General features: G+C 36.3%; 1 protein-coding gene across 5 annotated transcripts in view; it reads left to right on the top strand.

Annotated features, from left to right (window-relative positions):
* col18a1b (collagen type XVIII alpha 1 chain b) overlaps positions 1–26,518 on the top strand; it is a 147,885-nt gene that overhangs the window by 57,022 nt on the left and 64,345 nt on the right. For 2 of the 5 annotated variants that reach the window (XM_088607367.1, XM_088607366.1), the window contains exon 1: positions 15,203–16,164. The exons of 1 other annotated variant lie outside the window; for it this stretch is intronic. In XM_088607367.1, coding sequence (XP_088463493.1) covers positions 15,318–16,164 — 847 coding nt within the window. In that variant the 5' untranslated portion in view covers positions 15,203–15,317. Of the gene's footprint in view, positions 1–15,202; positions 16,165–16,337; positions 16,747–26,518 lie in introns of those variants that run through there. 2 more of the 5 variants (XM_088607370.1, XM_088607368.1) reach the window with 1 other exon arrangement.

The following is a 26,518-nucleotide window of genomic DNA, read 5'->3' as shown; positions in this document are numbered from 1 at the left end:
CACAGTCCGATCACTATGTCTGATGGTTGGGATGAGGTTCTTCTGTTCAAATGCTGTTTTTGGTTTTTCGCCAAACATAACATTTCTCATTGAAAGCATTGGAGATTTTTACCTTTGACTCATCTGTCCAGAGAATATTGCTTCAGAAGCTTATGGATGTGGTCATCGTAGTGCAAACTTCAGATAGGCAGCAATGTTCTTTTTGGAGAGCAGTAGTTTTCTATGTGCTGTCCTTCCATGGTCACCATTCTTGTTCAGTTCTCTGACAGCTGAGTTGAGTCACATTAGCTAAGGTAAGAGTGGCCTGCAGTTCCTTGGATGTTCTTTGGGGTTTTTGGAACTTACTTGAGGAAGTTCCAGTTTGTTCTTTTAGATTTTTGTAAGGCAATCTCTCCTGGGTAGAGTGACTATGGTCTTGGCGTTTCTCCATTTGTAGACTTTCTGTCCAACAGTGGATTGGTGGAGCCCCAAATCCTTAGAAATGGTTTTGTTACACTTTTGGACTGATGAGCACCAATAACTCTCTTTCTGAGAGTTAACTCAATATTATGAGTACATGTTTTTCTGAGGTCCTCAAATATTTCTTCAGATTGTTGCATGACTTATTTCCACACTTCTGTATGGTGAAGACCAAACTCATGTTTCTGATCTTTATATAGTGTGAAGCCTTCCAGATTCAGCCCACAAGATCTACCTAATTAAATACCTGGTTATTCCCTTTATTGAGTGAATGAAACTAGGGGTTCACCTGCTTTTTCACATCACTTGTACCTTAATTACTCAATGTTTGTTTAATTCTTACAACATTTTGTATCAGGAGATATCGAATTGGTTGATATAGACCTTGTTGGATTGAATATAAACCCTGTTGGCTTAACATTAAGACCGGCTTTGATTCAGAATGGTCATTTTATTATTTTTATTATTATTATTATTAATAATAATAATAATAAAGTTAATAAGAACAAGCCAAAATACAAATAAAGTGAAGCATTTAATGGAGATTCTTCCTTGCATCTTCAGATTGAATAATGGAATAGTCAAAGTAATGCTCCCCTCAATATCTTTACAGATTGGAAATGCCACCATTCAGATGTTCCCTAGCACACAGATGACACTTTCATATATCAGTTTCCTGTGGTACTCTTCAACAGCTTCATGTATCATGTAGATCACTTATTTGAAGTGCTAACTTTCTGTTGACTGGGGGGTTGTCTCTTCCTGGAATTTCTCATGTGGTAGCCACTGTGGGATGATTTGGAGTCTGAAAATAATTCTGCAGATAGATTAGATGGACAGTCCGAATGGACCGATGTGGTGATAGCCTATTCCTCACGGAGCTTTTTTCTCTGGACTAGTTCACTGAATGCTGAAAAGGAACGTATTTTTTTCTAGGCAACTTCTCTCAGAGATAGCCAGCCTTCAATCATGCCAATCAGAACCCGGTGGTCTTTATTACTTAGAACTGGATTTATCAAATAATGTATTAATATTCTTTTTTGGAATGGCTGTGCAGATGTTAACCCACTTTGGTAATTTTAACTCAATTCAGATACCATCCTGCTGTTTTGTATTTATTGACTGGAGCTTGGTTATTCAGTAACCCATGGAACAATACTACTCAAACAATCAACAAACCAAACTGCTCATTTTATAAAATACAAATAATATGCATTTAACAAATCAGTTGTTAATGTAAAATGTCGGCTGTTGTATTTTCATTTGCATCAGGATCTGAATTATTGTTAATAAATGAAGTATGTCTGGAATTTTCAAATTCACTAATCAATTTTATAAAGCAACTTCTGCCTTGTGAGGCTGTAATAATCATAATGGGAACTCTGGCCTGGTTCCAAACTGTTTCCTTTTGATTAGAATGATAACAGCTGTTTTGGGATAACTAACTCCATTATAAGCACTTTTGAAGCCTATTCTGTATGTGTTCACATTGTTATCTGTAAATGGCATGCCTCCTTACCTCATGCATATGTAATTCTTTTTGGAGTGTTAAAGGTGTCTTGGGGAGATTTTGTGAATTTTCCTATATTTGTTGAGTGCTTACTTGGTAAATTTATACACTTGGTGTTTCAGCTTTAGTTTAATTGTGCATGAAGTCTGATTAAACCACTGTGTTCTATAACAGTAATTCGCTTTTTTTATAAAATCCCCACTATTCATTGGAGTCTGTGATTGGGTCAGAGTTTTAGTTTATTCAAGCATGCATTTATTAATGAATCTGAAATGATGAACCCTTGTACCCTTGAGTCCATGTACACTTTAATTCAGCATTCTACGTGTAGCACCAAGCAAATAGGAATCTTTGTATGTGTTCTGAATTAAGTTAACGTTCTGCTCCTTCCTATTACTTTTTTGTTCTTTCAGGGTAAATGTCCAGTATGTACACTGATTTCTTTTGGGAAATTAAAAATGACCTTCTTTTTTCAAAGCACTCATTGCGTTAGTAATATTTCTGGCCTTGTTTTTTAGATGCTCTGGTTTCGTGGGCTATGAGTTTCTTACAGACGATGACTTAATAGGTTTTCTATGACATGGTTTAGGTGGGTTTTATGAGTCACCAATTAGGCCCATTAAACTGCAGGAGTTCTGATTTTAAATGCTTGTGTAGTAAATCATTAGAAGCACATGTTCTGCTCATGTGTTTGAGTTTGTTTAATGTGTACTTTTCTTAGCTATACTGTGAGAATGGATGCGAGTAAACGCAGTTCATTTCCAAAACTGTTGCTTAGTGTTAAGAAAAATGCTAACCTAATCCCTTCCTTTTTGTTTTTTTTAAGATGTGTAATCAAATGGTTTAACAGTTATAGAATATATTTATAAAATGGTTATTGTGACCTTATCTTACACATCTGAATGAAGCATATCAGGTTCCAGTTACTGGAGAAAAACAAAGTGTTAATGTATTTGGAAAGATGGGAGTGTGTTTGATAACACAAAAACCTTTTCCATTTTATAAAGACAATATTAATTTTACACACATAAACACTGTGCTCTTTATTGTCATCTTCACAGGACTTGTATTATTGGGTGTATTGCCCAGTCCACACAAGCTAATTTGGATAAAGCATGAAATTTGACAAATTTGGTTTGCAGGAGAGCTGTTGCTCTGAGTTGCACAAGGGTTATGAACGAGAGAATGCCATTCAGCCCATGTGGCCCATTTGTTGATTAGAAACTAATTGATCGATGGATCACATCCACATCTACAAATGCCCTTAGCTAAAGAAAGTATGTGGAACTGGATTGCTGTCATTTATAAATATCTCGATGAGAGGGCTGCTGTTTATTGTGTTCTGTGTGGTCTTAAATTCTTGGTTCTGATTTTGTTGCATTTTTCTTTTTTATTGTCTACTTTTCTATCCCATAAATTGTTTCACTACCATATGGGGAGTTAGGTCAGTTTTCCCTCTATCCCCAACAGCATGGTGATACTGAAATGAAAAAAAAAAACATGGTTCCCAGTATTCTCCGTGTCTTTCAGCCACTTGGTATGACAGTCTGTCTGGTTCTGTCAAATGTTGGGGGTGGGAGGTGGTATGGTTTTTCTGAAAATGGGCTCTCTCCATGTAACACATTGAGGGACACAGCATTTTTGACTTTAGCAAAACAGCTGCTGACAAGCCCAGTTGTCAGCACAGCTGAATCTGGAGCTTAGTACTGAAAGCCCAAGGTATAGGACGCGAGCAGATGGGCTTGCTATGGCTGGGGGGAACCATGGGGTGTGTGAGGTCTGGAAAAATGAGAACAGCTGGATAGAAGCTAGGGAATAGGAAAGGGAAAACAGTGGGATGTACAGTATGAGCAGGAAATGTCTGCGCTGGCCTTCTGGAAAGATTTTGTTTCTTACAATGAGACAATGTTGTGTGAAATGGTCTGAAGGAATCGCACACGAAATGTCAAATTAAATCTGCTACTGCTTCGACAGGTTAGTGACTGTCTCGCTTTTGTGGGGAAAATATCCTTAATTTTCATTTTGTCTTTATTCTAGACCTGATTCAGAAAAAACTCCACCAAGAAATGCAGAACGTGTTTATGGTTTATTTAATGGTAAATAAATTGGTGGTGGAGGGGAGTCCCCATAACCTGTAAAGCGCTTTGAGTGGAGTATCCAGTAAAGCGCTATATAAGTGTAAGCAATTATTATTATTATTATTATTATTGTTATTATTATTATTACTGTTGTACTGACAAACATACCAGTGTTATGTTAGGTGTCTGAGCACCTGACATTATTCTGCAGGACAGGCAAAGCAACCATGTGTCAGTTCAGTCATTGTGCTGAATGGCTATCATCTCTCCATGTTTGGGAAAAGATTTCTCAGGTGTTTTAATTAAAGAGGCCATTCTTGTCAGTGATTCTCTAAACAGTTTATTGTGATATACAAATAAGCGTTTGGAAACAAGACTATTTTATAAGTATAACAGGGGTTAGTACAGTGAGACAGTTACAGAAGTGGTGTCACCCCCTTTCGTAGGAGTAGCTGGTGTAAAATTGCCAAGGCAGAAGACCTGACCTTGTGGCACCGAGGAATTCTTCACTGACTATAGAGTGATGTTGTGTGCCTCTGGTCCTGTGAGCTACAATCCTGGCAGGGGCAGGGAGACTCATAATTCATAAGCACCTACTGTAGATGGCTGTACAGTGTTTGAATACTGTATGTTCTGCTTCTACTGGCTTTGGAACCTTTATTTATTTATTTCCTCTGTTCTTATTATAATTCTTGGATTTTTGTTTTTCGCTTTTCATCCTAAGGATCTCAAAGTGCTTTACATGTAACAGGACACACATCATCCACCAATGAAATGCAGCACCCACCTGAGCAATCCACCAGCAGCCCCATTACACATCAGCTCTGATGGAGAAGTGACAAATTGCTCCCTTCCTTTCCTTTGTCACCTTGCACTCTAAAGCTGTTCCATGAAATCTTTAATAAACGAGTAGGACAGCCCCTCAGTTTCCAGACTGAGGCACCGGTTTGTAAATTGTGGTTGAGAAGGAATCTCCACCTACTGGTCCACCAGCACTGCTTACAACAGTAACCTTACAGGACCAGTTCTACTACTTACCAGGCACAAGATCCCATCTTCTGCATTCTAACAAAATCCAGTTAAAAGGTGGTAATATTGCACAAAACAATTTGAATTTTTGCATTTTTATCATTCCTCTTATGTTAACGTGAAGGCTACTTATCATATTCTGATTATAAATATCTTAGAGTAACCTGTGAGTACACCAACTTTGTAAAATGTAAATATTTTAGATGTGTTTAGAATCCAGGTTATTTACAAAGGGTTGTGATGAATATGGTGTCACCAGTGTCCCCTATCACCATGCGGTATATTGCGTTGCAAATTATGATCAAGAGGGAAAAGTGCCACTGGTTCATAAATTCTAACCTGGAAAGTAACCTAGTTTTGCTTAGAAGTCTCTCAGTCTAGTACTGATCTGGCTGAAAGGTTCAGTTTCCAGGATCTGATTAGATTAGGCTAGTGGTTCTCAAACTTTTTGGACCAAGTACCACCCATAATCCAACCAAAGCATCCAAGTACCACCTACAAGTCATCATCTCATAGGAACCCCAGAAATTCTCAATGACCAACATGAGCGCGCGTGCACACACACTCACACATACATATAATAAATATTATAATAATAAACTTTATTTGATATAGCGCCTTTAAAGGTGGCTTCTCAAAGTGTTTTACAGAAAAAAAAACATTAACAACAACAATTAAAAAAGCACCATTTCAGTGAGAGGGGTGAGCCTGTTTAGTTGAGCAAAGCAGATGTGAATTTATTTTTCGAGCCTTGATACAATTCACAACAGAGTCTAACAGATATTAAATCGTCAGGCATTTTCTTGATGGCAAAGGTCTCGCGGTGGATGTTGTAATGCGTACATTAATTTCTGGAGCAACCTCTCTAATTCCTGCAACTACACCGTTATGTCGGCTTGTCATTGCTCTAGCACCGTCTGTACAAACTCAGACGCATTTTATCCAGTTGAGGCCATTCTCTTCGATAAATTCATTCAGAAGCTGAAATATGTGCTCTCCTGTAATTCCTGTTGGTAGCGGTTTACAGAACAGAAAGTCTTCATGGGACATACCCTCAAACTCGTATCTAACGTAAACGAGCAAATTGGCCAAATCGACTACAGACTCATCTAATTGCAGTGAAAAACATCTGCTCATCTTAACGCGCTCTATCAGTGTACTTTTGATATAATCCTTCATTTCAATAATTCTATGAATGACTGTGTCTTTCAGGGGGAGGGGGGCAGCAGGTTGAGCTGTTTAGCAGCTTTTTCTCTACACATAATACGTGTCAGCTCTTTTGCCAACGGTAAATAAGGTTCTTCAAAAATAGTGTAGCTTACCTGCCTTAGAAATCAGCAAGCTTGCATTTTTCCGCGTTTCCGTTTTTACTTCCGTAAAATGGTAGGCTGCGTATTCGACACGTATTAAAATACAAAATATGAAAACCTGTCCCGATTTTTCAGCGCACACGACACAGTTCCAGGGTCATTTGGCGTACCACCTGGCGGCACTCCACGTACCACTGTCGGTACGCGTACCACAGTTTGAGAACCACTGGATTAGGCTACATGGCAGTATATTACTGTCAGTATCTTTGTTAGTGTTCTCCCCTGTCAAAAAATGTAATAAAAGCTAAAATACAAATATTAGTCACTCCTTGGGATTTAAAATTAGGCCTTAATATTTACTGTTGATAGAAGGAAATATATAATTTGCCTCTTATCTGCTGATTAAAACTAAGTGGTTGCTTTATGTGGAAAAAATGCAAATAAAAACATGGACTGCTTTTCATTTACCTCTGTTTAGATAGTGCTTTAAAATACCTTTTTTGGCATTTTTAATTGTTAATTTTTATTCAGTATAATATACAAAAATTGTACAGTGCTTCCTCACTAAGTTTGAAGACACCATATACTGTACAGTATAAATTAACTGTAAGTCAGTTGCTCCATAGGCTGACTGATGGAGAACACACTAAAGCTGCTCAGCGCTTCACAGACCCTGTCTCCAAAGTGGCACTGACTGGATTTTCATTCAAGTGCTGCTTCTCTAAATTATTATTTTCTTTTTATCTAAATAAGAAGTTGATAGCCCAGCAGTCATCCAGCATGGATACAATTATGTGACACTTGCATAAATTGGAAACTGTGTATTTGGTCAATTATCATGAAATTCAGAGCACAGCCATTTTTTGTTTTTGTTGTGGCTGTTGGTGCAGGGAATGGATAGTAATGGGGTATAAGCCACAGAAATTGTTTGAAATTATTCGAGAACTTACATGTGAATGAGCAATGCAGTCTTTAACCTCATTCCATTCTGAATGAAACACATTCATATAGGTATTGTAACTGAGAAATATTCATCACTGTTGGATTACTTTTTATTCCTTTTTAATAATATGACTTTCCCATGAGATTTGCTATTCATAGTCATGACACTACTATGATATTTTTTTTTTTCTGAAGAGCAAAGTCATACTCTTTGTCACTAGTATATTGATGAAGATATTTAGAGACAGATGTACAAGACTTTAAATTATCTGTGGTCTTCTGAGTTTGCAAATTGCCATCACCATATTGACCGTAGCATTCAGATCAAAGACTTTTACCTATAGTGCAACTTGGGAGGTGGTTGTTCCCTCCCACCTCCTCTTTCAAAATTAATACCTTCTTCAGGCATTGTTTTGGAGTGGGAATTGCACAGGTGGATTTACTGTATGTCTTTGCATTCTTATCTTTCCTCCTAATGTTATGTGAAGTCTGCTTATCAGACCCTGATTGTACTGTACATGCTGTAACAGGTTACCAGATATTAGTCAAAAGACTCATTAAAATGGTTTATTCCTTGTGGGTTCCCCACGGTCTGAAAAATGTAAATATTTTAGGTGTGTTTGAAAGCCAGATTATTTCTGAAAGGTTGTTATGAATATGAGGAAATCTGTTGTGACCTGTGAACCCCATTGACTGATGTTTTCAGACGCATTGTTATGAGTCTGCATGCCAGGAAACCACAAACCAGATTTGTATGAATATGTTGTTTCTGAATGTAAATGTTTCTGGTTGATAATAAAAGAGCACAACTACTACCTAGGTTTAAATGGATGAGAAATAATGACCATTTCAGTCTTTAACCATTCAGCTTGCAAACAAGGTTAGAAGTAATATAATAAAAGCTTTGAAAGTTAAAATGAATTAACACATTTTAAAGACAGGTACTGTTTTTTTCTTCATGAAACTACTAAACCTACTGCAGAGCTGAGAACTAAATCTGTAGGACAGAACAAATAATGCACACAAAGGATTTGATGTCTGAGGTAGTCGTGTTTCAAGTAGTGCTGACAAAATGGTTGCTGCACTAATCATTAGGACCAAGCTCTACACATGAAACAGTCTTTGAGCAAATTAATTGCCAGTGTTTTTTTGTCTTTATTTAAGCACATTACGCGGCCTGCTAAAGTGCATCACTATTAAATGAAAGATGCACCTCTGATACTACGACTTTAGTTAAACATTACATTAAAATTATTGATCAAATACATCTTTAAAATATCAATAACCTGGTGAACTGTAAGTGTACGTTATATAAAACTTTCAGAGCATGTTGTATAAATGAGCACCAAACTGAATCATAGGCTATAAAGGAGTTTTAGGTTTAGCTTTATTGTCTTTACACACTTGTGTACAGAGAATTAAGGGAAAAAGAAAGTCACAGTTAAAATAATGGTTGCTGCCTATTTTTCCTGAGAACCTCAGAATTCTAGGCAATGCTCTATACAGTATAATACCGCATGTGCATTCTTAAAATATTTTATGTATTTGGTTGCTGCTACCTAAACAATTAAGACAGAATATTTAATTTAAATTCCATACTATGGGATCTGAAGCACCCCCATTTCTTTTATGTGTATGTGTGAGATGGTTGTCAGATTTGTTGTTTAGATAATCTTAAACAATATTGTTATCATACTTAAATGAGACTTGAAAAGTATTTTGGAGTTCCTTAAATTGTCTTTTTTCTTTTTTGTTACATTTTTTAAGCATTTTCAATGAATGCCTTCAAATGGACACACTGTATGATGCATTTTTCACATGACCTTTCACATGAGTTGGCAAATGTTTATACATTTCATGAAATAAAATTTTATAAAAACATTTGATAAAAAGTCTAATGTGGCATAAAAGAACATGTCTGACATAGGTTCCTATGAGCCAGCTGTGTGTCTTTGCTTTTTAGAACTGTGTGTTCTGTGTAGAAGCTTTCAGTCAATAGTTTGCAGCTTTAGAAATATATGTAGGATTGATATTATTACAGTGTTAACACCTGCTACAACATTCTGAGTTTTTGGATTGGAAGTTTTTAATTATTCAGATGATTAATGGTTAAAAAGAATAATACAGTAGGTAAAACCTTATTCTGTTTGTTTAAAGAGTTGTGTATACGTTTTATTATGGGAAAGACATTTTCATTGTGCTATATTTCTATAATACGATTAACTGCAGGTTAAAATAAACCATATGGAGGCATCTCCAAAAACTAACTCGCACTGCTTTCTATAAATACAAATGTCGTGTGTATATCTGGTGTTGTTTTAAATAATAAAATCAGCTAGAATCATTTTATAGCAGTTGTGCTGAAAAGTAAACAACTGTGTCATAAGTGGTAAAACCATCAACCCTCCCCAAAGTGAGCCAGAACACAGATGTTCTAATGACTAATGTAACTAATGAGCCTAACTATGAAACATGTCTTAAAACAGGTGAAAAACCCAAACCCAAAGTTATACAGTATATATTTTAAAACTTCTTGTTCCCTAAATATGATATGTCAGAAAAGGTTTAATAGCAAATATCTTTTAAAAGATAACTTTGGCCCCCCAGTCAATCAGAATTTGCCAACTCTGTATTTAATGGTGTAATTTTGCTAGCCAGTAGAAACTTGGCATGAGCCTTGTAATATTATTGTAATGATGTTGACAAGTACAGGTAATTGCTAAAATGAAGGAAACACAAAACTAAAGTCCAATTAGAAAGTGCAAGCCACCAGAACAGCTTCAGTGCACCTTGGCACAGATTCTGCAAGTGTCTAGAAAGAATAGTACAAAACCATTCTTACACAAGAAATTTCAGAATTGTGTTTTTTGTTAATGGTGGTGGGAAATGCTCTCCCAGGCGCCGCTCCAGAATCTCTCACAAGTGTTCTTTTGCGTTAAAATCTGGTGATATAGGTTACATTGTTTTCATGCTCATCAAACCATTCAATGATCACACGTGCCTTCACTGTAGGAAACAAATGCTCTAGAATGTAGGCTTCTTTTGCCATGTGTTACACAAGTACTCTTCCGCTTGTTGAGAACAGGGTATAGGATGTACTCTTCCGCTTGTTGAGAACAGGGTATAGGATGACTCACCATGTAACGTTTTTGCTCAGTATATCACTGCTTGTGTTCTTTTATACCAATTTACATGCAAACAATTTTAGGGTGTGATAAAGAGTTAATGCACTGAAACACGACCATAGTATACCTCTCTGTGAAGTTCTTGACAGACTGTACTTGATGAAACTGCCTGCTTATGCTTCAGAGTTATGAGTCTATTTTGCCTGGTATTTTGAACCAATGTATGGGCATCACGGGGGAGAACTATCTTGTTTTGTTCACAGTTGCCCCTAGTTAAGGATGTCCTTCCTCAGACTTCCATGCCAGCATCACCCTTGGTCACTGTTCTTCATGAAACAACAGCACGTTGAGTAGTCTTTATCACTGAATCTCCTTCCAAATGTGCCTCAACAATCATCCCTTTCTCAAAGTTGCTGAGATTTCTTCTTCTAATCATTGCTGCCACAATACTGGGCAACTGGGCCTGCCCAGCATTTTTATCCATGACCCAATGCATGATGTGATGTTAATTGCTTTAATACCTGAAGAACCATGGCTTTCAATATGCATACTGCTTTCAGTATACTTTTTATACATTTACTAAATAAAGTTTTTCCTTTATTTTGGCAGTTCCCTGTAGGTTTATTTTATTTTTTTATCTGGGGCTAGATTTAGGAATGATACTGCATTATTGCTGCTTTTATTCTGTAAATAGTCTAAAATTGTAAACTTTTTCATTTTAAACCACTCCTTTGAAAAACAGTATTTGGCTGAGCAATTGATATTTTATTTTTATTGTCAGTTGTTTGCTGTGTTCCACTTTTACATAGCATCAGATCTGTGGGAGGAGAGATCCTACTTAAAGGATTACACATGTTTGGGTACATTTGTTCTGCAGTTTACAGCTCTGTTAACATAGTTTGTTGTTTAATAAATCATGTAATGACTACAATACCATGCCTGATCATTTATATTGTTGTGGCTGTCAGTGTGTAGGGTCTGCTGCATCAATGAAGAATGAGCATTCAAGTTTTGGAGTCAGCACACAATACTTAAAGGATCTCTGAAACTTTTAACAGGTCACTTTGGATGCTTTTTCAGCAGATGTAGAACAGCAGCTGGATAAGTTTATACTATAGACAGAAGAACTATAGACAGAAGATTGTACATGTAGACTCAAGTGTGTTCACTGTATTTAGCATTTTATCACAAACAGATGTTGAAGACTTTCTGCCAGATAACTCAACCAGATGAGCAGACAACTCTATAATAAAGCTGGGAAAAAATGTGCACAGTTTTGTCTCTTTCAAAATTCATCTTGGGAGTAATATAACCTTGAGAAGCCCATGGAGAAATAAGGCAGCCACAAAAGGAAGCTCCCTTTAAATCATCCTCTAAATAATGTGATTCATAAATGTGAAAAAAAGAAGGAACTGGGATGATTTTGTATTGTATGTATTACTCCCAGGCCAGCAGAGTGGGACAGTGGTTAGCATTGCTGCCTTGCAGTGCTGGGGCTCTGGGTTCAATTCCTGGGGTGCTATCTGTGTGAAGTTTGTACTGTATGTTTTAATGTGTTTGTGTGGGTTTTCTCCAAGGGCTCCAGTTTCCTCCCACAGTCCAAAGACATGCTGGTAGGTTAATTGGCTTCTGGGAAAATCAGCCCTGGAGTGAGTGTGTGCGTGTTTGTGTTTGTCTGGCCTCTGATGGACTGGTGTCCCATCCAGGGTGTATTCTCCCTTGTGCCCTTCATGTCCCTTCCTGGGACAGGCTCTGGGCCACTGTGACCATGAATTAGATACATGGTTATTGAAGGCGATGTGATGTATATTCCCTGTTTCACAGCTGAGTAAATTATTTGGGTGTTTTTTACTTTTTACTGCTTGATGATAAATGATTATAGTAACAAATTGTGCTGGATTAACATTTTACTCCACCAGTAAATAGGAAATGAGAATTTATTATATAAGATTTAATAAGGTTTAGTTCAATGTCCATGCTCATGAGTCCTTAATTATTGTATCAAAACTAAATTTGAAAGTGACCCGTGTTTTTGTTGGAAATACCTGCTGGAGTTTATTGTGAGACCCACAAATTATTTTCTATGTTTTTTACTTTATTTTTTTCAAACTAGTTAGGGATATTTCTTTTTCTAAATCATGGAACTTTTCCGAGAAATTTCTCATCTTACACCCCTTCAATTCACATTGCATGAATTGCAATTCACTATTGTCGGGAGAGTGGATGTTGATAATATCTGAAACTGTATGGAATGCTTTGTGTAAAACAAAAAGGCACTAAGTCTTGACATTTCTTCTAACTAGTGGCTGTCTGAGAGTATAACCAATCATTGTTACATCCTCAGGGGTGTGACAGGGTCACATATCCTGGAGGAGGTCTTTTTACATCAATCAGCATTCCTTTGTGCTCTAAATTTGTGCCCTTTTTGGGGAGTGTGAGTCCTGATTAGGGGTCATTTACAGAAGGTCTGAGAGATAGGTTTCTATCTCCCTTTCGATAAATTCCTTAAATTAAAGCATGTCATAGGAATGGAATTTCTTCTGTTTATAGCTCCTTCATTTAAAAGAAGAGAAATCATAGTTTACAGATTTTATACAAATCAAGTAAAAAGTAAAAATAATCAATTTCAGTGATTCACATTGCCTTTAACTACATTTTTGGCTATACGCATTTGGATTAAGTAACTGTGGCTTAGGGAACCTGTGGTAAATTGATATTATAGTGAGTATTTGTAAAGCACTATTTGGAAGTATGGAAGATTCATGGTACCTTGAAAATTAAATATACTGAAACTGCCAATAAATTTCCTTCAGAAATGTAATTGGATGGTACTTTTGAAAAGTATTTGTCACAGTTTTATGCAGTATGCATGTTAAAGGGGAAATGCAATACTATTTTATATTTTGGGGTTAGAAAGAATCAGTGCTGATGAATGCATTTCAAACCACGAAAAGGTGGTTAACGTGGTTTCAAGGTGTGCGTAGAGCCATATTCTGTGATTTGGAATGAAGCACCAAAACCAAAATAGGTGATGTGAAGTGGCCAAATTACTTTGACTTGTGAATACATCTCTTTTAATCCAATAGAAATATTGCTTTCAGCTTTGAGACAGTTTTGCTGACAAATACTTGTTACGTTTGCATGCAGATCATGTTGGAACATTTCTGCTGTGAAATGTCTGCTGCACAACCTGTTCTTATTCGCTTGTACATCACATTACATTAGTCATAATGGTGACTAGTGATCAGGAAAGGCTGCATCACATCACAATCTGTGGGATCCCCAGGAGTTTGTGATAAAATGGGAATGTACACGTACAGGACTTTCACTAAGTTCATGATGTTATACATAATTCTAAATTTAAAAAAAACACCGTCAATGAATTTATTTTGTTACTGTGATTTAATAACCAGTCTGAGAATTGGGGACTGCAGTTCCCCTTTAAACGTGTTCTGTAAATGGCACTTGAGTGAGTAATAGCTGCATTTGAAATCTTGTCATGTCAGAGGATAAAGTTGTCAGGAATTCTGAAGTAGTCCAGTGGACTTACAGTAATGTCTATAATAAGGTTCTACTCTGAAGACCATGGGTGCAAGCAGCATTGTTATTTTATGAAATATTTACAAAATATTTTATATCCATCCAAATACTCAATATTTCTTTTTTTAGACTAAATTACAATTGGGCTCTCAACTACATAATAAAAACTTTATAATAACTTAACCATATATATATATATCTTTTGAGTAGATGAAATTATCAAAAAGTTTGCAGTTGAGGAAATTATCAAGTTTGTATAATAGAGATTTTGATTTGAAAGAAAACCCATCAAGTTTAAGGGGTTTCAAAGGCTGTAATCGGTAAAATCATGCTCCAAACATTTAGAACTGTTGAAAAGAGTTGTGAAAAAAAATCCAAATATCTAATATTATTGCAGGAGCTTTTTAGTTTTAAAAACCTAGCTTAGAACACCAATAGATTTGCTATAAAAATCCAGTTGTAGACTGATAAAATTTATAGACCCACAATGTCTTAAATGAAAATGAGCTGATCACATTGTGTTGTTTGTTTTTCTGTTTCTAGATGTTTAAAGATTTGCATGTGATGATAAGAATTTTTCAAAAGAATATACATGTTATAGAGTGCTGGAAAATGAAAAAAAATGGTTTTGGTTTAGAATTCTTTTGGCAGCTGCCAAGAAGGATTCTTTAAATGTTTTTTTTTTTTTTACAGAGGTCTGTTATTAATTTTAAAAGTTATAAATAAATCAAGGTAATCTGTTTTTCATCAAACATCAGAAGTCTTTGTTTTAGTTACAAAGCATTTAAAGTTGATAATTTTGTGGCGATGGTTTGTAATTTAGATTCTACAATTGTGGTTTTGCAAACTGATGATTTTTAATAACCAGTATTCATTACCCCACCTTATTTCCTTTTTTTGAGGTGAAAAGTTTTCATTTGTTTTTTGTATGAGAGCTACAAGAATATCTTTGAAAGGTGCAGGCCCAAAGAATGTAAGCTGGGTGACATAAACTACTTAATGCAATAATGGAGAGAAATTTCTTTGAACATCACAGATGTATGAACATTATCATTATCATTTAACAGCTGTGTTTTGAAAAGGTAGTCAATGAGAAGAGAAAGGGAAAAAAAGTTCTGGAGAACAACCAATAAGAAAGAAGTTATTCCTTTTTTTCATTGAACAGGACACTCCTCCTTTTAACTTTTTCTTCCACACTCTCTCTCTCTCACTGGTGTTTCTGCTGTTAGCTAGAAGAGGGAGTTTATGCTGTGAATGGTAGAGGGCATGTCAATATTATCTGTGGGACTCTAAGAAGGCTGCTGAGTGATTTATCTTGTGTCTGATGGCTACGTTTTGGAGCTTGTTGAGTTTTTCCCTGCTCCTGCTGGCTTATGTTGGCTCTACAGAAGCCCAGTGGTACTGGCCTTGGTACCGTAAACCTGATCCAACCACAAAAGCACCTGAGTTGGAAACAACCCTTCCTCAGGAATTTCTAAGCACTACAAGTCTGGGAACATCTGCCATTGGAGTCACAAATAACGTGGAGCAGGATGCAGTTTTTACAAGTGGCACACCTGAGTCTGCAACAGAAGAAAACCTTGCTGGAGTAGGTGCAGAGATAATTGAAGTTGCTAGTGGGATTCGCAATTTTGTTCAGACCTGGGACCAAACCTCAGACACAAACGTGCAAAAATTGACCACCACTAAACAAGAGCAGGGAAGTACTCAAACAGAAGTCATATCAACGGTGCCTGATACACATGCAACAGACAAGGTCATGACTTCCACTGCTGCCTGGAAATTGGAAGTCACTACCCAATCAAAAGTTTCACCCTCACTGCCAGCTACGAAGCACTTTTTAGAAGGACATGAGTTATTTAATAGTACTTCACAGATGGAGATTACAGGTGCTGGTAAATGGGAGTTATCTGGCGATGGAGAAAGTGGAGAAAGTGGATCATCAATGGGAGAGAGCCAGGATGAAGCTGATCTTCCACAAAAGAAAAACACTACATTCTATCATGGCAACATCACAACTGGAGGGCTTTTGCCAGTGGGAAATATTTCTGAAATACAGGATTTTGCTGAAAATGTCAGCACATATGTTGGGAATTCAAAGACGGAGATATCTCTAACTTCTGTGGACAACCGCAATGGGACGGCTGAGGAGAATGTTACTGGCCACACGGGTAACCATATTGACAACCAGTCAAGCCAAAGCCTTAATTTTTCTGAGCATCTTGGGATAGCCAGAACTGGTTTCAGTAGGAATAGCAGCTCTAGCTCTAGTAGTTTTAGGTGGAATGCAACTAATCAAGTGGTGAGGCTCTCTGGTAATTACTCTGATTTACTAACCTATACTAAAAGCACGGAGTCTCTTGTAGATAGCAGTGCCTCTTTTCTGGAATCTTCCCGCTGCTTGCCTATGGCTGCTGATTTGCCATTTTGCACCAACATGGGCATTGAGAGCTTTGCTTTACCGAATTATCTAAATCACACCAGTGTGTTGGAGGTCCAGGCTACTTTGCTTGAGTGGGCGTGGCTCTTGAAATCTCGTTGCCACCATAGCTTGGAGAGGTTTTTCTGCTTGCTGCTGGTGCCCAAGTGTGGCACGGTAGGCCTGGCGCCAGCTCTGCCCTGCCGCAGTTTCTGCGAGACTCTCCGTGATGGCTGCTGGATGCACCTCCATGAGGGCCGCCTGCCGGTGTCATGTGACTCTCTCCCTGAGAAGGATCATGGGTATCAGTGCTTGTCAGTTAGTAACACAAAAGGTAAGCACAGGTTAAAATGCATCTTCAGGATACGTTTTAACCAAGTGCCCACCTGTCTGTCTTTATGTGTTCCACCTTGACTAGGAGGAGTAATTCTTTTCTTGCAGGGTTTAAATTTTGCTTTCTCACATGTGAGTGTGACACCCTGACTTCTTAAATGAGAGTTCTAGTTGTAATTTAGCAGCCTAAAAGATTTAAAAGCTTGATTGTGTTGGGGCTTAGCCATATTAGTGTAAACAATAATCGTGCTTTTTCTGGTATGCACAACAAAATATACTGTATATCATGTATTTAGTTGGATTTTAAAGCAGTCTCTTTTCTAATGTTTGATTTTACATGTTTTTAAAGGGGTATCTTGTTTGAGAGTTGAGTCAACAGAATTTTGACTGTAGTCAAATTAGCCATAGTACATTCGAGAGGAAAGATATAGTGGAAGATGTAAATTCTTTGTAGTGTGGATTACTATTCTTGCTACTATTGCATTTTACTTCTTAATTGCTTTTCTGTTATATTCTATAAGGTAGTAATGTTGAAGGCTGCAGGCTTGATTCAGTTATATAAGCAATAGACAGAAAGATTGTACCTAAACATGTAGATTACTCTTTCAATGCAGTGTGTACCAACTCTAAATAAAGGTAAAACTACTTTTTCATTAAACAATTAAAAAGTAAGTCCTGGAGGCATTTCCATTCTAGTTGGAAACACCTCTAAGAAGAAGCCACTATTCTTTTCTCCGAATATTTTGTATAAAAATTCAACAGCGCCATGGCAGAATACTTTTTTTCTGTCCGATTCACACCTGTATATTTTTGTGAACATCATCAAGATGACTTTTTTATAGTCCACTTCTGGGGAAAAGTAGCTTGATACCAACAGTAGAGCATCACTTCATTGAAAATTTTGAGGCTTACATAAAACGTCTGAAATGAGACTTAAATTGCTTCCTTTATGCAGTCATGAGCCATATTTTAGATTCCAGTAACTGCTTCATCTGATTATTAAAGTGGACATAAAGCCTTTTCACTATAAATACAGAAAAGTCGGCTGTGCTTTGGACTTGTTTTGAAGGCATTGGCAGCACATGTGACACTTTTAAATCATAAGATTTCTCAAACAGTAAATTCTTTTTAGCATTAACTTTTCTGATGCCCTTTAGATATTCCATTTTTGGAACATTAGAACATCTTTCTTCTAACAGATTGGGTGCTTTGCAAAAGTCTTTCACTGTTTATTTTGTTATTCTCAAGTGGAAACATCTGCTAATTTTAGCACAGTACCGCTTTATGTACCTAACATGTACCTGCTATGTTGGATTTATAGTAAAGCATTATTGTAATGATCTTGGTAAACTAATATTAATTACACACTATTAGCATTTGATTTAAAAGGGGCACTACATTCAAATATGAAAGTGAATACTTCACAATGTTTATTATTTTGCACGAAAACAAATAAGATTGTCAGATCATTAAAAAAGCCTGTCTGTTCAAGATTGTATATATTTAAGGTCATTGTTTATGAGAGAGAACCAGCTCCTTCAGAAGTATCTGGAATATCTTACCTGTAACACTGTACCAGTGTATCTCAGGCAGATTTGCCTCTTAGTCTCTTGATGGAGAGGCCCATAGCTGTGTTTCTCGCTACTGTAATTAACATCCCTGGTATTAAAGAGAGGGATCTGCCCATATACTTTTGGGTACTGAAGTTTACACTGCTTTACTCACGTGTCTTCTTTCAGGAAAGACAATGTTGTATATAGAGTTTCTTTACAGATTTAATGTGATGTATAGCTTATCATAATTCACATGTCTCAAGGTCTTTGAACAACTGGTCTGAGACTTCTCATATTACTGTTATGTAATTGGACAAATGACTGCCAAAAGCAGTCTGATCTACCCATGCTTTAGATGTGTTCTATTTAAAAAGCTTTAAAATGATAAACAGTATTAACAAATCTGTTAAACAGGTAAAAGGGTTGCTGTTATTAGGTGACATGTCTATGAAAGTACCTATTGTCGAGTTTTGAAGATGTGGCATTGGTGTAGACATAAGAATAATCCCCATAGCACAATTAAATTGTTAGGTCTTATTTAGAAATTAGAGGGCTGATTGTGTTATTCCCTACTATGTCGGAACATTATTAAATGCTAGGCTAATGTGAGGTCTTAAGACAAGTAAAGCCATAGGATAGCAATAATGTATCAATAGCACTGAGGAAACCAAGGATTATTGATCTATGAAAATAAAAAGTTTAAAGAATTGTGGTAACAAAATAGGGGATTTTGTGCAGAATTTAGATCCCTGATTTATATCATATCTTGGTCTCTGATCTAGATCACATAGGTCAAATTCTTGTGCATGTTTAACTCATTACCTTTGTTACTTTCCTTTACAAACATAATACAGTTCTTGTGCCAGAGTGGGTGACCCTACCTTTCATTCCAGGAAGGCCAAGAAGGGAAACATGGCTCTGTTTTGGTCTGTGTTCAGTTTAGCTTTCTTTAATGATTGCCTTAAAAGCTAGAAAAAAACAATGAACCAGAGCAAGGCTTTGAATAAGGTTTAATTGACCTTGTTCCTTTGTGGTGCAGGAATGGTAAAATGTCAACCTTTTAATCCTCTGGTCTTTATTCAGGGGCAAACATGGATGTTCCACTTCATTTAGTTGTAGCCCAATCCAGGCCATGCAAGTCAGTACCTTTTAGAACTATATGCTTTCATGGTCTATTTTTTCTGGTGTCCTTCCTTTTTCAAAATAACTTTTATTTATAAGTTTATTCTTTTAAATATCTGTCATAGTACTGGTATCATTGCATGTCTGAAAAGGTTATTTTAGCGCCCACTTCAGGATGTGTGTCATTTTCAGTCTTAATAAATGAACGGACTGTCAGTATTGTGAAGAATTCCCTAAGAGCAGCCCTATAGAATTTAAAATCACCATGAAGAAAACAGTTTTTGTGTGGAGAAATTCGACATCTGTATAGTTGGCTTCATTGAGTTTCCATACTTACCTGCTTTCAATGATCCTGTGAACTTTATTTCTCACTTGCATCTATCATTTTAAAGGAGAAAGATTTTTACATTTTTTACGCTGAAATGTATCAGTTTTTGTTTAATGCTTGTAAAACCAATAGTATTTTAGGACTTTATCTTACACTGAAATAATACAACCTTGAATTTTAAGTGATTATCATAATCAAGTCACTTATTATCAAGTCAAGTGAGGGGTCTGTTTCTTCACTGTCTTTTATGAGCTAAACTACTCTGAAAAATGAGCTCATGTGTATTCTATTTCTCTGGGTTTTTGTTAAGGGGGGGAGGGGGTATATGCATGAGAGCTATCAGCCAATTTCAAACGACTATCAATTGTATTCTATAAATAAGATAATGGGTAAGAGGTTCTTTTGTCTCTTTTTCACAAGGCATTCTTTGATTGGTATTAGACAGGATGGCAAAATTATTTCAGATAGACTATTGAATGGGAGCCTAACATTTTACACTAATTTTACCGAGATGACTGATATGTACAATTCAACAATTAACTGTATCAGCTTTAATAGAAGAGTTTTGCCAAGAAAGCATTCTTTGTACTGGATAACTTGCAGCTGTCTGTCGCAGAGGGTCATGTGGTTCACATCTGTACTTTGGGAGTAGAGTTTTGAGAGTAGCCCACAGGGAGATGGAGGGGTAGTATTGAAATGTATTGGGTCATAAAACATTTGCCATTCCAAGAAGGAGTTAGCTGTGATTATATTTTACCATCTGTTAGCGCCTTGGTGAGGTAATAATTTTGCTTTACTTACACGGTGATATTTTTTTAATTGGGCCTGGGAACTACTGCAGTTGACATTCTTCAGTAAGAATGTCAACTAAAATAGTGATGCAGGGAGGCTCCAATTAAGAACAGTCTCTCAACAAATGCAGCATTCCTTCTCCCAGAAATGTATTGCTGTCTTACATACGTTGTGGTATGATAAATCCATCAAAACATATTTTCATGATAATAAGCTAACAAATGTAGACTTTATTATTTTAAATGGGTTAAATTCAATATTGATCAGGTCTTTTTATATCATTATGATGAACATTTCAAGAGTTGTAATGTAAGTACCTGCACACTTCTTTCCTTCAATACTGGAAAAGATACATTTTAATGTGATTTCTATTAGTATACATGTAATGCTATTTACTTGAAAGTACTAGTGCATTTTCAGTCCACATTCTTACAGAGAGGTGCCTTGGCTTGTGATTGTAATTCCTTTTCAGCTCTGTATCCCTGGCGCCTACTTAATGTGCCTTCAGGGCCTGGCCTGCAGAGCTGTCCATGTAAAGCAGGAGAAATATATTTTGGCTTCTTCTTTTACTTTCTGCCTCATTAACAACCACATTTTGTGTAGGCCATTTTTCCTTTGTTTTTTTTTTCCATCTTCCTTACCATATTAGGACATATAAAAGGTGTAGTCAAATGCAAAGGTATAAATAAAACATTGTTAAATAGATCTGAGATTTCTGCCAAAAAGCCACTTCTAATTTATGTTCTGACTGTTTGCCATATTCATGTGGCATTCTAACTATAATTTGTATATACTGTTGGCACCGTTAATAGCAAAACCCATAACCTCATCCTGGTATTCAGTTGATAATAGGTTTATGGACTCTGAAATAGTCAGAAGACTATAAAACACTCCTTAGCCAGATATCCAGGAGAACGAGCTTTGTAGTATACTGATACACCAATCTTCAGTTTTGCATAAAGAGCTTATTAGGCTTGAAACAGTGCATGTTATTTACATCTAAAATTGTCAGCAGCTTTGTGCTGTTGTTCCTTGGGCTGCCAAAATAGTGACCTCAAGCATGTGATTTCATAAAAACACTGGTGGTATTTAGTTGAGGTAATATTGCTGAAATGACTTCAAGATTCTGCATAATTACTATTATTAAAAGGCATTATTTTAATTAAGTAACTCATATTCCTGGCTGCTGTTAGCATGATTGAAGGTGGCCTGTTTGCGAAAGGGTATATCCATAAAATGGGATATTCTGCTTCTACAATCGGTAAACTATTTCAGTAAAGGACAGGCTGCTTCCTGGAAAGCAGAGGGTCACTACACAGACTGATAACTATAATATCTATCTGCATATTCATTTTCAGATTAGCTAAAGCACAAAAAATCTCGGGAAGAAATAATGTGTATGTAATTAGAATCTGTGCTGCTCATTCTCTGCACACACTACATACAAAAACGTTCTACAGTATCTGCTCAGAGGCAGTTCAGGAGCAGGTGAGAGATGAAATCTTCTGCAGGCCAAAAAGCATCTGTGGTGGAATGTTTTATTCACTGATAAATTCTGTTTTGCCCTTATTAGTCCTGATGGAAGGCTGGAGACATCACAAGCTATGGTGGTGGAAGCGTGAAGATCCTTTCATTTTCCATAATCATTCTGTCCTCAAGAGAATTGTGGGCATCTGATGCTTAACCAATCAGGCAAGAGGCACAAGGTCAGGAGAAATCATCACACTAGGGTGGCAAGATGGGGTGGCAGTTAGCACTGCTCTTAACACAAGAACACTTCTGGTGCAGATTCTGGACTACCATACAGTTCAAAGAAACATTGATGAAGTCCCTTTTGCTAGCATTTTCTCCATTTTTTTTAAAGTCAGTCTTGAAGTGTTGATTTTCCAGCAGGATCATGCAAACCAGACAGTGCTGTGATTACAATGACTTCAATCTAAAAACAAAAGCCAGGACCAGAGGTTAAAAATATTTTAACACTGCCAAAGAGGCTATATTATAAATGGGCCATGCCAATGTAGTTACTAAAAACAACTTCTGATATTTTGTTTTTAACTAAATTCAGTTTAAAGAGAAATTTCCTTTTCTTCTTGTGTGGTTACAGTAGTGTTACAGGAGTCAGAAAATATTTAGAATTTTTTGATTGGCTTGTATTTTTATGGAGCACTAAAAATTAAATAGGTTTATGTTACAAAATTCCAGGTCCATTTTTGGGTGGATGGGAGGGTTAACATCCACATTTAAACCTTGGCTCTGGTTTGAATATTCCTACTGTAAGCTGTTTGTCACAGTATGAGAAAAGATTAAGACAATTTTAGGAGCCCAAAGGAGATGTTTTGATTGGTGACTGAGTAGCCATAGAGACTGAAGTGCAGCATGATAAATCAGATTCTTCTAGATGTTTGGTATTTTCCCATGAAATACTGTAGAGTAGCACATTGACAGTAGACACTAATGTTCTGAAATCCCCAAATGACCTTTATTCCCATATTCTCAATTGTGTGACAGAGTCTCATTGCAACAGTTTCAGATGTATAACAAATCACTTTTTGTAGCCTGTTATATTTTATATTGATATTGAAAAAGTTATAGAAAAAATATTTGTCCTTGTGATCCCATAAGGAAACCTAGAAAAAACCATTCCATTTTGGTATTTCAAAGAAAGGCTAGAATTCCTGAAAACCCCTTTAGAAATAATTTGTTTCTTTGGCTGAGGAGCACATAAAGTTGAAACATAGTTATTTGGTTGTCAGGGGTTAACCAGTGGAGGTAGAGATTCATGCCTCAATAGATATCATGATCAATTACCTAATTTATAGGCCAAGATACTGAAAGACATATTGATTAAGGCAAGTGGAGCACTGTGCTATACTGACCATGCAGAAAGTAAGAAGTTAGATAGCTGAGCTACTGTACATGCTGTATGAGTCCTGTAGGGTTCCCTTTGTGGTTAAAAGTTTACAGACATTGGCTAAAATTGAAAATTTCCTATGCCTTTATATTGTTGCAATTCATTTTAAAGCGACTCATTTGATGATGAATGAGATCTTCAATGTTTGGATTTAATTGTAATATTATCTTACAATTATAATATATAATATAATATCTTTAGTCACTGAAAAGTGGTTTACAAAGCTACATTCTAGCCATATGGAATTAGTTGTAAGAATAACTAAATTTCAATTAGCTGTGAATTGATCTGCAAAACCTTTGAAACTAAACATTTTACAAAAAACTAAAGCCTGCTAAATTGCCTACGCATTATGGAATTATCTTTCTCTGAAAGAATATTTACCAGAAGTGAAGAAATGTAAAGAAAAAATATTTCAGATTTTAAATGTGCATCATTATAGAGTAAAGCATAAATTCAGGAACTGGGTCTTATTATAATCTTAAAATCTTAAATTCTGTCTTAAAAGATTTTAGTTTGAAATTGTTGGTCTGTTTTTAATTATGCTGGACTAACAGAATAATTTTAGAAACAAGTGTACTTTAGCTACAAGCTAAATGTTTAACTGCTATCAGATATTACATGTGATTTAATTTTCCCAAGATCTTTTACCCGTTAACTCCTAAAAAGGAGTTGTTAGCACTATTTATATCTTTATTACTTTTGGAGATGTGGCCTTACAAACTCTGGGTATTTTCAAGTATGAAAAACACCACATCACTTTCAATAACCACTTATTTGAAGTATCACATATCCCATATCCCAGGAAGCATTGGGTGCAAGGTGGGATACACCCTGGAAAGGAGGTCAGCCCATCACAGAGTACACAGAGTACACAGAGACACAAACACACTCACAGCAAGGCCACTTTTTTATAGAAACCCATCTGCCTACCAGCATGTCTTTGTACTGTGGAAGGAAACTGGAGCACCTGGAGGAAACCAATGTCAGCATGGAAGAACATGCAAACTCCACACATATAGCACCCCAGGAATTGAAAAGAGGCACTAATCACTGTGCCTATCAATATTAAAAACATATCCTTTAAAATGAACCTTAAAGAGCTTAGATATTAGAGATCATATAACATGAATATAACAGTTTCTTAGAATCCATTAAACACACACACAATACCATAACAACAGTACCTTATCATGCAATTGATGTTTGGAAATCAGCCCAGATCTAAACTGATGTGCTTAGGGTTATAGAAATCAAAACTGCCATGTTTGAAATGTAACTGTAACAGATACACATCTGGAATGTGTAGTAGATTAACTGTGTTCTGTTGAGAAGCTGGAATGTTTAAAATACATGTGTATCTTATAATGATAACAAGAAAACATGCAGAACCTTGGCAAGAACACAGCACAGCAGTGTAAGCTGTTAGTGTATGCTACCATCTGTAGTAATGTGATCTTTAAACCTATTTGTGTTCTGGAAATGCAGGAAAATTCTATTCATTTCAGAAATTGTGTGTAATCTGCCTAGTAGTTAATGCTTCACATGATCTGAAAACAACAAAAATGACTCCATGAAAAAAAAAAAGAATCTATAATGATTTTAAGACATTTTCTCAAAAATATTAATATTCCCCTGTTGTTAATCTTAGTACCATATCAGGAACTTTTATTTATTAGAGCTCAAATGGTTGGTACAAAGTCAACTAAATTATAGCTCAAAGTTTATTTCAGGGAGTTTTGTCTTCTTTTGCAAGTCACAACTGGCCTTTTCCTGGCATGTTCTAGTAAATTATAATAGTCCTTAAGCTGCAGAAAGCCACACAGGAAGAGACTTCTGTGCGATTGTTGTCATTGCAGTTTAAAGTTCATTAACTGCCTAGAGATTATTCTCATTCCACTGTGGTCTTAAAAGAAACTATTAGAAAAAAAACCCCATTAAATTCTGTATTATTTGCTGCAAAGCATCTATCTGTACTGTATGCCCTGTTGCCTTACATCGAGGCAGAGCAAACTAATTTGTTCATTTAAGGGAGCTCTTCCCGGCCAAATGATCTTCAGATTGTCATTGTTAATGACCTCTAAAACACATAATTAAATAAACACCCTTTTGATAGATTACAATGAATTTGTTCTAGATCTTTAGAAAGTGATGCAATTGGTGTCTTATTACTATATACAATAAACGGTAGAATAAAAGCTCTTCAGGAGCAGAGATGGTGACCCCTGCTCAACAGTAATTGCTCTGTCATGGCCATGCACACAACTATTTGGGTTGTGGTGTCACCTCTGTGGGAGGTGTATCTACTGTATACTGTAAAAAAGGTTTGACACAGGAAGGTTTTACAAGATTGGCTTTCCTTGTGAAAAGCCAAGGGAACTAAACCATTGGATTCTTTGTCTCCTCACTTGAAGAAGGTTCAAGTTCAATTCAAATTTGTCTACTTTTCTTTGTGTCTTGTTCTTTACTGTTGTTTTTGGAATGATTAAGGTAAAAAACAATGGCTAAGTATAAACACCTTTTGGAAACTGAGCTATTTTTCTTGACATATTCAAACTACATCCATATAACTGGGGTTATTAATCCCATATTTATTAATCTACAGTAGAGTGTTCTTGTCACCAGTTCAGAATTTGTAACTTCACAAGGTTCCAGAGCTCAATGTGAACAGGAAAAAGTCGCAATAGAGGTACTGGTGAGCTGAACTGTGACGTGTAATGCTTAACATCCTTGAAGGTGTTTTTTTTTTCAAATTAGTAGCCTCTTCTAGCATTAGCCAGATTTTAATGAGCACACTATATCTAACCATTTTGTTCTGAGGAAATGTGTTGTTGAATGTTTCAGCACACAGCATTGGAATACAAAATAATTTCATACAAATCCTGCTCAATACCTGATTAGCTACACTGGCAGCGTGTCGATCCAGTAAAGCTTGATTTTTGATAATTGGCATTTTTATCCCCTAATTTAAAACGATGTCATGAGGATTTCCCATGCTTACAAACTGTATTATAGATTAACTTGTATTTCCGAAATTGAGGAAGTGTTTATTGGATAGATGAGAATA

Source organism: Lepisosteus platostomus, chromosome 14 (genome assembly GCF_059453375.1).
Source record: "Lepisosteus platostomus isolate fLepPlt1 chromosome 14, fLepPlt1.hap1, whole genome shotgun sequence".
Lineage (NCBI taxonomy): Eukaryota > Metazoa > Chordata > Actinopteri > Semionotiformes > Lepisosteidae > Lepisosteus > Lepisosteus platostomus.
This window is presented reverse-complemented; position numbering and strand designations above follow the sequence as displayed.